This window comes from Notamacropus eugenii, chromosome 7, assembly GCF_028372415.1.
Source record: "Notamacropus eugenii isolate mMacEug1 chromosome 7, mMacEug1.pri_v2, whole genome shotgun sequence".
NCBI classification, from domain to species: domain Eukaryota; kingdom Metazoa; phylum Chordata; class Mammalia; order Diprotodontia; family Macropodidae; genus Notamacropus; species Notamacropus eugenii.
Window position 1 is genome coordinate 163,121,350 of NC_092878.1, and position 15,245 is coordinate 163,136,594.

The 15,245-nt window shown below is 38.8% G+C and overlaps 1 protein-coding gene across 3 annotated transcripts in view; it reads left to right on the plus strand.

The window, feature by feature from the left end:
- Positions 1-14,910, plus strand: part of QRFPR (pyroglutamylated RFamide peptide receptor) — a 208,335-nt gene extending 193,425 nt beyond the window's left edge. For all 3 annotated transcript variants that reach the window (XM_072625261.1, XM_072625260.1, XM_072625259.1), the window contains 4 exons: positions 1,473-1,534; positions 4,225-4,460; positions 7,709-7,806; positions 11,211-14,910. In XM_072625261.1, coding sequence (XP_072481362.1) covers positions 1,473-1,534; positions 4,225-4,460; positions 7,709-7,806; positions 11,211-11,488 — 674 coding nt within the window. In that variant the 3' untranslated portion in view covers positions 11,489-14,910. The remainder of the gene's footprint in view (positions 1-1,472; positions 1,535-4,224; positions 4,461-7,708; positions 7,807-11,210) is intronic.
- Positions 14,911-15,245: the final 335 nt, after the last annotated feature.

Here is a 15,245-nt window from a genome sequence, read left to right on the forward strand (position 1 = left end):
TTACCTCAAAATGTCTTAGCATTCAAGAAATATTATACTGATGCTGGGCCAGTTTACAGACAGAACTGTTACTTGCAATCACTTGGACATAACTTTGATTTATTTAAAAAAATTAAAATAATTGCATTGAAATATGTTGTTTTTACATCATCTGTTGCCCTCAATGTAGTCATCTCCCCCATCTCCAGCCAAAGAGACATCCTTTATAACAAAGAGTAAAGAAGAGGGGAAAAAATCAATAGTTCATTCAAATTAACCAACATATTCATGGTCTGATATTATGTTCAACATTTCTCATCTCTTCACCTCTCTTGACTTTAGTTTCCTCATCTGTAAAATGGGAAATTGAAGTAAGTGATCTCTAAGGTCCCTTCCTCCTATAACTCTATGATCCTCTGGTCTTAATGTCTTTCCAACCCATGGCTTTTTGACCAGAATTCTATAGAGTGCCTTGATAATAAAAAAAAACTTATTGAATTGAATTGAAATGATGGTTGATGTGATACATGGTATTGGCTATCTCTCTTTTCTTGCCACATGATAGGACTAAATAAGTCTCTGGATATAAACTAAGTGGGAGTGAGGTGCCATGTGAAGGCACGCTGACCTTGGAAACAAAAGCCCTGGGTTCAAGTATGGATGCCTGACACTTAGTAGCTATGTGACTTTGGAAAAATCACTTTCCTCTTTAGTTCTCTTCTGTCAAATAAGTATAATAATGGGTTCACTGCTTACCTCACAGCTTTGTGGTGAATTCCTAGGAGAATATAAGCTTCTTGAGGACAGGGATGGCTTGGTTTTGATTTTATGCCATCAGATCTGAGCATCAGTGACTAGAGCATAGTAAGTATCTTAAAAATTATTGAACTGAAAGTTCTTGCTAATCTTAAATTTCTCTATAAATGTGAGTGGGTTCAAATCCAAGCTCTGCTATTTATTCCCTGTGTAGACTTGGACCAGCCACCCCCCTCCCCGTGTGCTTTAGGTTCTGCATGTGTGTGAATCAGATTGAATCTGAGAGTCTCAAAGACACCTTCCAGCTCTCAATCCTGTGATCCCGCTATGAATAAATTTACAGGGAGTGGGTAATGTGGAAGGAAAACACCAGCTTCTAAAAAGCTGGCTATGCTCATTCCTGAAATAGAGAAAAAGGATATGTGTTAGGGAACGCTATTAGAGGGCTTTGAATTTTAAAGCAACAGTGATACAGGATGGAGGCATGTCTATGAAAGGTCGGAATGCTCCATGTGTTTTTAGCTTGGGATACTTTCAGTTACCAGCTTATAGTCTTGAGTGATTTAGATTTTGAAGTTCAAAGTTAAGTCATGACTGCAAATATCATCTATTTCCATGGCTCATCTTTGAATGTACTTGTCAAATAACTGATAAATATGATTGGATAACCTTAAAGTGCTAAATAAATGCTAGCTGTTTTTATTACTGTGGTTGTTAACGAGTTGATGATTTTCCAGGCATTGTTTGGCTGGTCGCCATAATCGTTGGATCTCCCATGTGGCACGTGCAGCAACTGGAGGTATACAGTTATATTACCACTTCATTTTGGAAATCTTCCCCTGCCCCACTTGCTGTGAAACTATTCCTTGTTCTCTTTCTTTTGCAACACTGCTCACACTCATATATTTCCTTGGGAATCTGCCAGGAAAATCAGATAGAAAGGAATCATGTTCTAAATGGGGTCATCTAACACTTCACTCAAACCCTGCTTTAATATTGCTTTTGGTGAGAATTTATTGTTTGAAAATAGATGCTAAGGCCTGTATCTCCACAACTCTGCCCCCTGAGAATACTTTTCCTCATTCCTATAGTTACGCCAGTCTTCATAGTGGAAAACAGTTTCCTTAAGTAGGAGGACTTTTGCTCATTTATTATTGTGATGGTCTCGAGATGGCTCTCCTGAGTTGTTTGCATTTCATGTTGTTTGCATTTCACAACTTAAAAAAATTCTAATCAATTGACTTCATATTCAAGGTGTTTTTCTTTTAAATTTTCCTCTGAAGTCTTGGATCCTCTCCTCCATAGCTTCATAGTCACAGTAATAATAGCTTGTATTTCAATTGCGTTTTAAGTTTATAAAGCATTTTATGCACAGTGACCCTGTAATAGTCCAAGGATTAGCTCCAGTTTATGGTCGTAGGGTTTGATAGCTAAAAGACCTCCAACAGAAAATATGAAAGACTGTAATGTCCTCTCTTTCTCTTTTCTCTGGATAAAGCCAGTCCCAGAGAGCAAAGCCATCAGGAGAGAGCTGCCTCCTATTTCTAGTCTGTTAGATCACATACTTCCTTGGCTGCTCTGAATGTGAAAGACAAAAATTCTATCTCCTACATTCCAGATGAAACGTAACAGGGCCAGTGGAGTTGTACTTACTTCTGCCTCCATTTCCCTCCAAGGAATGAGTTTATTTTTTCATTAAAGGACCTTGCCCTAGTAACAATTGAAAACTTTCTCCTTCATCTGGGCACATAACTCATTGTGACCTCCTCATTCTGTCAAATTTGGTCATTAGAGATTAATTTAAGAATTCCTACCTTGTTAATAGCAGAAAACCACCTACTCAGCTGAGTCACTTGACTGGTCCTGGGGACCACTTCAGTGAGACCTGTACTTTGCCTGGAGCTAGTTAACAAGGTGGGAGCTTTTCTGCCTTTCCTACCCCCACCACGTAACCATCAGCTAGACGGTAACTTGGTGATAGTTGAAAAATGATGAACTGGCTAAGGATAGCTGAGGAAGTAGGTGCCTATAGTGATGAATGACAGCCAGGTGTATTATCAGATCTAGAGTTAGAAGGGGCACTAAGAATCTTCTACTACAATGATTCTTAAAGGGGATGCCACCAGTTTGGCTAGAAGTGTTATGAAACTCCTCCTATACCCCAAAGCTTCCACATTCCCTATCCCTCATCCCATATAGGATTTGCTTTCTCCTCTTCCTGGCTTGTTATCAAGGAAAGTGACAAAAAAGGAAAGCACAAAAACATTGTGCCATGGAGGCACAATGATGCCTCTTCCACTGTGATCCTGGCAGGCAAAGATAGAAGTGGGAAAGGGGAAGGAAACTCTAGGGTTTCCCAAAGTCTGTATATTGAGTTTAGAGTCCTAAACTACACTGTTTTTTAAATCAACTTACACTGCCAAAGAATGCTGCAAAAAAGGGTGATAATCACTGGTCCAATACCTGCATTTGCAGAGGAGGAAACTGAGGCCAATAAAAAGCATAATGAAAGAGCATTTTTGCTGTACTAACCACGACAACACCGCACCTATCCTAGAGAGATGCCTGACTATCTTGGCCCAAGTTATTACAGGTAAATTTACTCACAGAATCCTAACACATCTAACTTGGCAACCACTGCAAACCTGAAGGAGCTTGAGCATACCCTGGGGATGCAAGGTCTATTCATCATTCCTTGAAATGGAATGAGCTGACACAGGGAGTGAGAAGGATGTCTTAGACTTGGGAATACAAAGAACTTTTCTATGTCCACTTGAGTAAGAACAGTGTCATACCATCCATTGATTTCATCTTCTCTTAGAGCTCAAAAGCAGACCTGTGACTCTGAGGGATTTCAAAGTTACAAAGGCAGTATGTGTCTTACTAGAAAAGAAAAACTGAGAGGCACCATGTTATAGTTCAAACTAGCAGGGTTGGGGAACCTGCAGCTTTGAGGCCCCATGTGGCCCTCTAGGTCCTCAAGTCTGACCTTTGATTACAAACATCATAGAACAAGAACCTGTGATCCCACTAGGTCCTCAAGTGCAGTCCTTTGACTGAGGACCTAGAGGGCCCCCTGTGATCTCAAGGCTGCAGGTCCTTCACCCCTTCTTCAAAGAGTGATGGGTTTGAAGTGTGAGAATCAGAGTCAAATCACAGTTCAGTCTCAGTAGCTACATATGCAAATCTTGGTAAATTACTTAACTTTTATGGGCCTCAGTTTTCTTGTCTGTAAAATGAATGCTTTGAACTCTATGACCTATAAAATCCTTCCAACATTGAACCTATTACTTTATGATCCCATGATTGGTGGTGATGGGGAAGTACCTTATTGGAAAAACATTCTTCAGTCACTTTGATGATTTAAAGGCAAATTTTTCAGTACTTTAAAAATCATTAAATTGTAGAAGATTGAAGCAATTTTATCTGGTATATCAAAACAAAGAAGCAGACCATTCTGTTCTCTGGATTTCCTTTCTTCTTCTATAGGTTAAATATGATTTCCTATATGAAAAAGAACACATTTGCTGTCTGGAAGAATGGAGCAGTCCTGGCCACCAGAGGATATACACTACTTTCATCCTCATCATCCTCTTCCTCCTGCCTCTTGTGGTGATGCTCGTTCTGTACAGTAAAATTGGCTACGTGCTTTGGATTAAGAGAAGAGTGGGAGACTCTTCGGTCCTCAAAGCTATTCATGGAAATGAAATGTCAAAGATAACCAGGTTGGTGTGTAGACAGATTTGCTCTGACTTAGAAGATGCTTATGTAAATGGCATAATAATGAAAATGAACATTGGTGTGGCTCTTTGCATACATTATCTCATGAGAATTTACTCAATGAATCTATGAAATAATATTATCCCCTCACTTTACAGGTGTAGAGACTGAGACTCTGAAAACTTAAGTGATTTGTTCAGGGTTAGTACTCAGAAGTCTCAGAGGCAAGATTTGAACGCGTCTTTCCTGAGTCCATACAGAACAATATCCACTATTTCCAACTGTTTTTCAGATGAATTCAATTGAATTGAACTCTTTTAATTTGAAATTTTTTTAATTGAATGTTGCTAAGACAAATCCCAACCTCAACCCTAAGGATCTAGGGACCCAAAGATGAGTATATGGCACATGTATACTAAGACTATTTGTCCCTATGCAATGGAGTCTTCATTCTTTACCAACCCTTAGTTCTCCATAGATGCTCCTCCAGATGAAAACCATTCTCTCCAACTTCCTTTAACAGGCCCCTGCTAGCACTCTCCCTCCCAATCCTCCAAATTCCCTCACACTCAGTAACCCTATTTTCTTCACCAAGGTTCCTTGGGGGGCCATTGGATGGAGTTATTCAGATTTCCTGAGGGTGCTTCCTAAACCATCCAGGAGACAGGGAATAGGATGAGACATATTTTCCCCCAGGACTGCTGTTCATTTGGAGCTCTGGTACAAGTGCATGGACACATACATGCATAGACATACACAAACACACACATACTTATATATACACATTCATATGTACATACATACATACACATGTCCACTGGAGAGGGTTCCAACTCATTCCTGAATATCTACATGTATGTGCACTTCTATGTATAGTTGTCTGTATGCATGGATACATACATACGTACATATATTTATGTATGTATCCCATTTACCTACACATACACGTTTATATATGCACACATATATTGTGTGTGTATATACATATATACGCACACTATGTCTATATAAATCCATATTCATGTCTAACTAACTATGTTCAAGGGTGACTGGAGACAGTTTGAACCAGTTTTCAAAAGCCAATTTTTAAATTTTCAATATGAACTTATATACCTCAGAAAGTGGTGCTAGAAATCAGGGTTTGATTTTCGTTGTTCTTGTCATTATTGATTTCTGGACTTAAGAAAGTGCTGGAAAAAATGCTAATAATGCAGGTCAAACTTGAAAGTCTGCCTTGCAAACTTTTTTGTGGAGTTGGGAGAGGCAGTTGCTAAGCATTTCTCAGGATACCCCTGTGTATATACATACATGTGCCTACATGTGCACACATGTATGCATGTGCATATATAACTATTATTTATCACAGTGAAGTTTTGGTATGTATATGTGTGTATATGTACTATATACTTTTGGCACTAAAACTTTTGGGACACCCTATATACACAAATATACATGTATGTATGTATATGCATATATGCACATGAAATCTTATAAAAATCTGCATTTCATTTAGGGTACCCTAGTGATCATCAGAAGCTTCATTATTTTTTGAGGTACACATGTAGCCTGTGTGTTAAAGTAAACACTTGCTTTCCACTTTGGATTCCATGCATGCCTATTTCTCTTTTGCTGTGCATTTTTCAGTCATTTCCAACTCTTCATGATCCCATTTGGGATTTTCTTGGCAAAAATACTAGAATGATTTTCCATTTCCTTCTCTAACTCATTTTACAAAGAGAAAACTGAGGCAAGCAGGTTTTAGTGATTTGCTCAGGGTCACATAACTAGTGATTACAGCAGTCCAAAAGTGGAATGGTGTACCTTAGAAAGTAATGGTCTTCCCCTAGCTTCAAGTATCCATATGGTTGTTGGAGGCATCATTAAAATATAAGTTCAACTTGATGACCTTGGAAATTTCTTCCAGTCCTGAGATACTGGAATTGTAGGATTATCCTTTTTTAAATGTTACTTTATATTACTCTGATGTTATACTTTTAAATATTTTCAGGTGTTTCATTTTCACAACAAATGATTCTTTTGTAAAAAGTGAAACTAAAAGAAATAAACTCAGAGACTTTGACTTTTTATTTTTTAAGGAAAACACAAATATATCTCCAGAACAGTTGGCAGAAGAGTATGTGTTTAGTAATGGTGATGATACTAATAATGATAAATGGAAGATATTGAATTCCTTTTAGCTTGAAAGGTACTTTGTGTTTAACAGTGCCATGATTTGAACCTAGCTCCTCTGGCTCCAGATTAGGTGTCCTTCCTGCCACATATATAAAGTACTTTTCAAGGCAAACAGCATTAAATATATGTCAGTTTTTATTATTGTTGTTGTTGTCTACATTCTTCACTGTCAACTATCCTGCAGACATACTCATGTTGTCCTTAAATAAAAGACATGTGCTAGGTAACACAGTGGGTAGAGTGCTAGACTTGGATTCCAAAAGATCTGAGTTCAAATCCTGCCTCAGACACTGAATGGCAGTGTGACACTCAACATGTCACTTAACCTCTATCTTAGTTTTCTCATCTGTAAAATGAGAATGATCTTTGCTCCTGTCTTCTGGGGTTATTGTGAAGATTAGATAAGATAACTCATGAAACCCTTTGCAAACCCTAAAGCACTCTATTGTCTATTATCACTCACTATCTGGGGAGTCATGGGTAATATATTTGATCTTTTGAATCCTTAGTTTACTTGTTTGTGATAAGAAGGGCTTGGTTTAGATTGGTTGGATTTAGATGATTTCTAAAGCTTCTTCTGAGACTAAGTCTATTACAGTATATTTACAAAGTATTTTAAAGTTTATAAAGCACATTGTAATTCATTATCTCATGTGATCTTCACAACACCCTGTAAGGTAGATACTGTTCCTATCCGTATTTTGTAGATGGGAAAACTAAAGCTGAGAGAGCTGAAATAAACTGAATGAATTCACATAGGTAGGAATTGTCTGAGACAGGATTTGAACCCCAGTCTTACATACTCCAAGTCCAGCATTATCTACTATGTCATGGTGCCTTACTCGTGGAATGGAATTGTTGACTAAGACGAAAGCTGGTTCTTCTGGTGATGTCCAGAGTAGTATTTGAGAAATGATTGGTGAGGATGCCAGGCTCAGATAGCTGGCTAGCAGATAAATATACTCATGTGCAAAAGAACCAGGCTAATAAAATGTCAATAAAAATGTAACAATGTGTGAATTCACAATCATTCTGGAGTTTATTGCTTTTTTCCTCCCAGGAAGAAGAAGCGAGCTGTCATCATGATGGTGATGGTCGTTTCCCTCTTCACTGTATGCTGGGCTCCTTTCCATGTAACTCACATGATGATGGAATACAGTAAGTGTTTGTCATTCCTAGTCTCAGGATGGCAGCATTCCCTTGTCTCTGATTATGAGTATACTACTAATAATATGTAATTTATATAGCAATAATATAAAATAGTTGAAAAGAGGGTCCTGTCACTGAGAGGAGAAAGTACTTAATATTTAACATTGGCCCTTTCCTCATTCTTTCAGAAATACTAGACTATTGCGACAAGGGAGCAGGGTGTTAAATAGGTTTCATTTCTGCAGGCAGGACTTGAATCATTACAGATACTATGGAAGATCCCAGTGCTCTTTGGTCATGCTAATTGACCACACATCGCCAAAAGTCAGTCTTCCAATTCTCATTTAGAAACGTTGCATATTATGTGACCTAAGAGATGAAAATTGTCTGTGTTTTATTTTCTTTTATTACCTAAGACGTTATTATTCCACATTGCGTTTTTGCCATTACGACCTAATGTTGTATTAATATGCTCATGAATGTCAAAAAAACAGAGAAAAATCCCACACTATTTAGAACCTAGAGTTTTCAGATTGATTATAAATCTAACTTAGGGAAAATAGGGATGGGTTACCCTGTTTACTGAGGATCTCCCATGACATAAAGGGTATGGGTTAAATTTGAGGTATTTCTCATTTCTCTGGCTTATTGCCCTCTCAGGTCATCAGGATATGTTACAATCTACCACCACCCAAGTTATTGTCACAAATCCTCTTTTCAATCATGTGACTCAACAACGCTCAAAGAATGAACTGGTTCCTTTTTAGGTCAAATAGGTTCCCCAAGTGGGTGATATTGTCCCTAGAGGGTGCTGGAATGATCCAGGGAGGTGGTGATAGCCTCATGTGCCATTGGGGGGCATTGAATAAAAATAAGGGGGCAATGGAAGTATAAGGAAAAAAAGAAAAGATAAGAAAATTTTGAAAAAGCATTTGTGTAACAGAGTTAAAGTTGTAGTGATTATATTATTTGCCAAATAAATACACAAAATAAAAGTTATAAGTGACCAGTGGTCAAGATCACGGACAGGTCTTAACAAGCGAGTGTTGGCAGGCAAGCATGTCATGCATTGTTGGGAAGTCCAGCATATAGCATCAGGAATATGTGTGTGTAATGACTTGTTTACAATATGATTCCATGTGGTTACAATATTATGTTATCAAAATTTCAATGCAAGAAAAAACCCTCAATATTAAGTATATATGTATATATATATATAATATTGAAATGATGAAAGTTAAAAAAAATAAGTTTTAAAGAAAGTAGATTTCTAGGGGGGCATTGAGTAATTTCTTTTTAAAAGGGGGCAACAGGTCAAATAAGTTTGGAAACTTCTGTTCTAGAATAAATAAAGCAAATGGGGTTCCACAGATCTTACGGGAAACAGTGACATCTCTCTACAAGTCACTTAAATAAGAAATCTGAGTAACTGAGTCATTCCCCTGGTAGTCTCCCAGGACGTGTTGCTTCTTGTGCGTTCTTCAGTATGATTCTTCAGCTGAAGCTCTCATGGTTGTCCCTAATTAGTGTCTCACTCACTTCCCAATTCCTTTGAACAGTTATGCAATATAGCTTTTGGTTTTCCCACCTCATTCCAATTTCCCATTGCAGTTCTGCTACTGGTCAGAATACTAGTGCCTCTCTTCAGGAGATGATATTGACTTTCTTTTGCCATTTCCATCTTATGGTGATCCCAGAGAGTAGTCCAGGAACCATAGGACATATTTCAAAACTGCCATATCTTGGCAGAGATACTTGGCCTTCTGAATCTATCCCGCTCTTAATTGTGTGACTTACAAGGATTTCTATAGACTTCTGAACTGTGCCTTCATAGAAGTCTCAATAGATGGAACTGCTTGACCCCCATTGATACTCTAAATTGTAACCCTGTCCTCAATATCTGGTTGGATCAGGGTTGACTGCTCAGTGCTCTTCCTCACCCAATATCAGAACAATGTGTCTCCTACCTGTTTTAGTCACTCCCATCAGCCTAGAGCAGGGGCTCTTAACTATTTTTGTGTCATGAACCCCTTTGACAACCTGGTGAAGCCTATGGAACCTTTCTAAGACTACCTTAAAAAATTTATAAATGAAGGAGATGCTAAATTTCAGCTAGAGCTTAGTGAAAATAAAGATGTAATTTTTTCCTGTTCAATTTCATGGACACTCTGAAATCTGTTCTCAAACCATCCGTGGACCTCGGATTCAGAAACACTAGTCTAGAGACTCTAGACTCTAGGCTCCAATTTAATGCTGCCTTCTCATTTGGGTCATTAAGACCCATAGGTCTCTTTGAGTAACACTAGGCAAATTTATTCGAATTACCTGAGCCTGCTTTTCTTGACATACAGAATAGAAAAATGGGAAAGAAGGGAAGGGTTACCAAACCCTTCTCTAATGTTGCCTTGCCAGGATGAGAAAAAAAATTTGCAGCCTCTCATGTGACAGACATGTTATTACACCAGAGAATTTTTAAATCTCAGAAGTCCATAAAAAGCCTCCTAAGAAGTGCACTCAATACTTTATGACTTGTTGGAAAGAATACTGGGTTTAGAGTCCAAAATCCTGGTTATGAGTTCCAGCTCTATCTTTTACTAGCTAGGTGGACCTTGAGAAGTCACTTGACATCAGTCTCAGTTTACTGATCTGTAAAAATAGGTGGTTGGAATAGATCATCTCTTTCTCTTCTGCCTCTAAATTCTAAACTGCTGTGTTACTCATTTTCAAGGTTCTGGGATTTAATCAGAGTGGGTGTTTCCCCTATCCATTAAAGTTGCTGTGGCTAAAAATGATTCATTATCTGGAGGTAAAGGGGGAAGGGTTGGAACAACTTTGAAGTAGAGAGAGCAAGAGAAAGAAAAAAAAAACTTTAACATCCAAAGGACCCCTAGGTAGAAAGTAGAAGTGATTGCTAGAGTAAAGGAGGCATGGTAGATAGTGGGCAAGGAAGTAGCATGAGACGTGTGTCTTCACAAAATAAGGCAAAGGCTCATCTGACAGTGAACCCAGGGGAGGAAGTCTAAGGTACAAATAACTCACATCCAAGTAGTGTCTTTTGCTGTTTACAAAGTGCCTTCTTCACAATAACTACTGGAAATTCTAAAAATTAAAGGTGGAATTAGTGAGATTGAGTGTAGAAAAATCTATTGCATTAATAAATACAACTAGGAGTTGATTTTATGGGGAAAAATATTTTTCCATTTTTTCGATTAGGAGCCTGAGACTTAGGGACTTATATGAAACTCACAGTGTCAGCATCCAATAGTCAAATCTCATCTTGTGCCATCTCCACCTATGAACTGCCCACAGCATCAGGCCATCTTTTGTAAAACCAGGAAAAATGGGCAGGGTCACTTTATCACTGGCCCTACTCGATGAATCTGTGTCCTAAAACTATTGCTTTTCTTTTCTAGGTAATTTTGAAAAGGAATATGATGACGTCACCATCAAGATGACTTTTGCTGTTGTGCAAATCATAGGCTTTTCCAATTCTCTCTGCAATCCTATCATTTATGCTTTCATGAATGAAAACTTCAAAAAGAATTACCTGTCTGCAATCTGCTTTTGCGTGGTCAAAGGGTCCCTCTCTCCCGGCAGAAGGCGGGTCAGGCTGAATCATCGGAAGGGTGCAGTGGAGGAAGCGAGGAGAGAAGCCTTCAGTGATGGCAACATTGAAGTCAAATTGTGCTAGCAACCAGAAGCAGCATGAAGGCCCAAAGGCATCTTGCCCTGCTTAGCTCTGACCTTTTGGAGAACTCTCTATTTGGAGAGCTCTGTGTTTGGAAATGGACATTAATTGCAGCTTACGTTTGGCACTTTTGTGCATTATGCAGAGTCATTCTGGATGATTTCCTTTTGGAAGAAGAAAGGCCAAAGGCTTTTTGTCAACTTTGAATGTCAGAGTGTTTAATGGGTCTGTGGTTATTTTGGATATTTATTGCAGTGAATGTTGGATTGGAGTACATCCAAAGTACTAATATCTTCAGAAGTTGCTAGGGGAACTAAATACATGTTTCCATGTGATACAAGCAAAGTGGACATTGCTGATTTTGTTAGAGTTCTAAAACATGGGACCATTTCTTTAAAGGATGGGTGCTAAATTGATTGAAAAATATTGCTGTGTTATTGGTGTAAATGTGCAAAGATCTTCTGGTATTTGGAGTAGCTATCTACTACAAGGGTAGCTGGATGGCACAGTGGATTGAGTGCTGGACTTTCAGTCAAGAAGACTCATCTTCCTGAGTTCAGATCTGGCCTCAGACACTTACTATCTGCGCAACCCTGGACAGGTCACTTACCCCTGTTTACCTCAGTTTCCTCATCTGTAAAATGAGCTGGAGAAGGAAATAGCTAACCACTACATCATCTTTGCCAAGAAAACCCAACATGAGGTCACAAAGAGTTGGATATGACTGAAAAACAACCAAACCATAAGAAAAAATCCATTATATGCCTGATGATATAAAGTCATTGAAAAGGAATGTAAAAGACTTGGAGGATCACAAAGTAAAATTTAGTAAAATCATTCTTCATGTCCAATCCAACTATCCCATTTCCACTCCAATCCAATCTAATTGTGCTGATACTTTAAAAAAAGAAGGGAGGGAGGATGTGGAGAAACGAAATTATCTCTTCTTGCCACATGTATTTGTCTATGTTGAGATCATGTTTGTACCTAATTCTGTGTAGTGCTCTGGAACATCCCACATAGGCCCCTGTTTTCATGGAGTATATGGTGGGGAATGAAGCATTTCCCCACAGAGAACTCCAGCTGATCTTCTGGTTGTGGGCAAGATTGTTCCTCCAGGACAGTCCAGACTTTGTTCTGAAAGAGTATCCCCATCCCCATACTGGGTGACTTTGGCTCCACACAGTCTCAGATGCACTTTGGGATAGCCCTTCCATTATTGTCATTCTCCAGGTAGAATGAGATTCCTCTATGATGACTACGAAGGGGCCCAGCTTTCCTACCCTCTTCTCCAGAGGACTCTGTTCCCTACTAGAGGGACTCAACAGCTTTCTTTTCTGTCTATACCTAGATCAGTGTCCCATTTCATTCCTATCTGCCATAAACCATAGAGACTAGAAACAAAGAAGTGAAAAACCTAGCAACTAAGTGAGAGAATGAATAGCTGGGTAGATGAATGAATGGATGGATGGATTGATTCATGTATGTTCTGATTTTTTTAAGCAACCACTTCCATGATCCCTCCAGAGACAGAATTGCTTGCTCCTAGGATGATAGATTTAGAGCTGGTAAAGATATCAAAGGTCTTTGTGTGGGACTCTACATTTTTGAAAGTAGAAAATAGACGTCTAGGAAAGTGAAGGTATTTTTTCTGGACCCAGGTATGGGTTCTCCCTCTATTCTTGCCCTTGGTTAGGGATCCCAAGTCTGAGGTTCTGTCTCAGCTTTGGTCCTCTGGCCTAAAACAGAATCTCATAATTGACCTCTTCCTCCTTGGTCCTTGGATTGCCTCAGAGAGAAGGGAGCATTGATTTCCTCTTGCTCCTTCCATGGTTTCTGACCTTGCTCCTAGGAAGGAAGAAAGAGCTGAAAGCTCTCTCTTGTCCTTGGTCTTGGCCTTCTTGGGCTGTTGAGTGAGGTAGAACTTGGCAAACAGACTCCTTTGGTTCTTGGTTCTCTTGCTCCTTCCATCCTCTGATTTTGCCCTGCTCTAATTTTGGACTTAAAAGTGGTTGCTCCTTCTTTTAGTCTTCTTAAACCTTACTGTTCTCCACCTAGTCTCCATCCTGACTTCTAGTTTGACATCTCCAACTGCATATTGGACTAATTTTAAATTGAATGTCTTGTAGACATCTATCTTAGATGCTACAGATATGAAACTGAACTCATCTTTCTCCTCAAACCTTTCTACTTTTGTTATTACTGTTAATGGCATCCCTTTTCTCCTAGTCCCTCAGGATCATCACCTAGGTGTCATCTTTGACTCTCTGACCCCATATTCATCCTGTCACCAAGGCCTGTTGATTTCAGTTTCAAAACATCTCTAATATATATCCCATTTTCTTCTCTGACACAGCCACCATCCTGGCACAAACTCTCACCATTTCATGCCTAGACTATGAGAACAGTCTGCTGGTAGTATTGCCTGCCTCAAGTCTCTCTCTATTCCAGCTCATCTTTCATTCAACTGTTAAAGTGATCTTCCTAAACTAAAGGCCTGACCATGTGACCTTCACACTCAATATACTCCATTGGCTCCCTCTCAACTCCAAGATCAAATACGAAATCTTCTATTTGGTATTCAAAGTTATTTCAGTTTTCTTACCTTGATACTCCACCTTGTACTTTTCAAACCAGAGACATTGGTTTCCTAACTAGTCCATGAACAAAACACTCCATCTCTTGGATCCCAGAATTTTTTCTGACTGTCCCCAGGGCCTGGAACTCTCTCCCTTCTCATGTCTAATTCCTGAATTTTTTTCCAGTCCCAGCTAAAATCCCACCTTCCACAGAAAGCTTTTCCCTAAGCCCCTTAATTTTAACTAGAAATAATCTCTAATTTATCTCCCAAGAATTTTGTATCTGGGTTGCTTTTACATAGTCATTTGCATCTGGGTTATTTGTACATAGTCATTTTCATATTGTCCCCCCCTTAGACTGGGAGCTTCTAGAGGACAGAGCTGGCTCTCTTTTGACTTTCTTTGTATTCCCAATGCTTTTTTTTTTTACAGTGTTTGGTAAACAGTAGTTGCTTAACACATATTGATTGATTATACATGTTTATTGATTGACTCCACATATTTTATAGTCCATCCATATTGGTCTTTTTTCTGTTCTCTTTTCTGGCTGTTTTTTCTCTACCAATCCCCTACTCTTAGAATGGCTCTGCAACCTCAGCTGGCTTCCTTTAAGACTCAGCTTAAATCTTACCTTTGGCAGAAGACCTTTCCTCCCTCCTCCCCACTGTTAGTGACTTCCTTCAGAAAGAACCTTCATTTTACATTACATTTACATATAACTTGGATGTACATGGTCATTGCATGTTATTTCTTTGATTAGAATGTGAGCTCCTTATTTCTGCCTTTTTCTGTGTCCTTAGAGCTTGTTACCCTGTCTGGCACATGATACCTACTTAATAAAAATTAGTTGACTAACTGCTGTTACCTGTGTCCTATTTTGTTTTGTATGAGGCTTTGTACTGAGGTCTTTATTTCATTAATCTGGCTAAGGTCTAGAGTGTTACCCTTCTCATGTATATTTGCATTTAGTTAGAAGCTCTTGAAAACTGAAAATGCTTTTGAGAATAATAGGGACAGACTTCTAGTGATGCAGTATTACACGTATCAAGACAAACTGTAGTAGTGGGGAGAAATTTATGATTAGAGGGGTCTTTCTTAGACACACCATATATAGAGCTGCTTATACATATTCATGGAATTGAATTAAATCCTTTATCTCATACCATATGGTTCATCCCTTA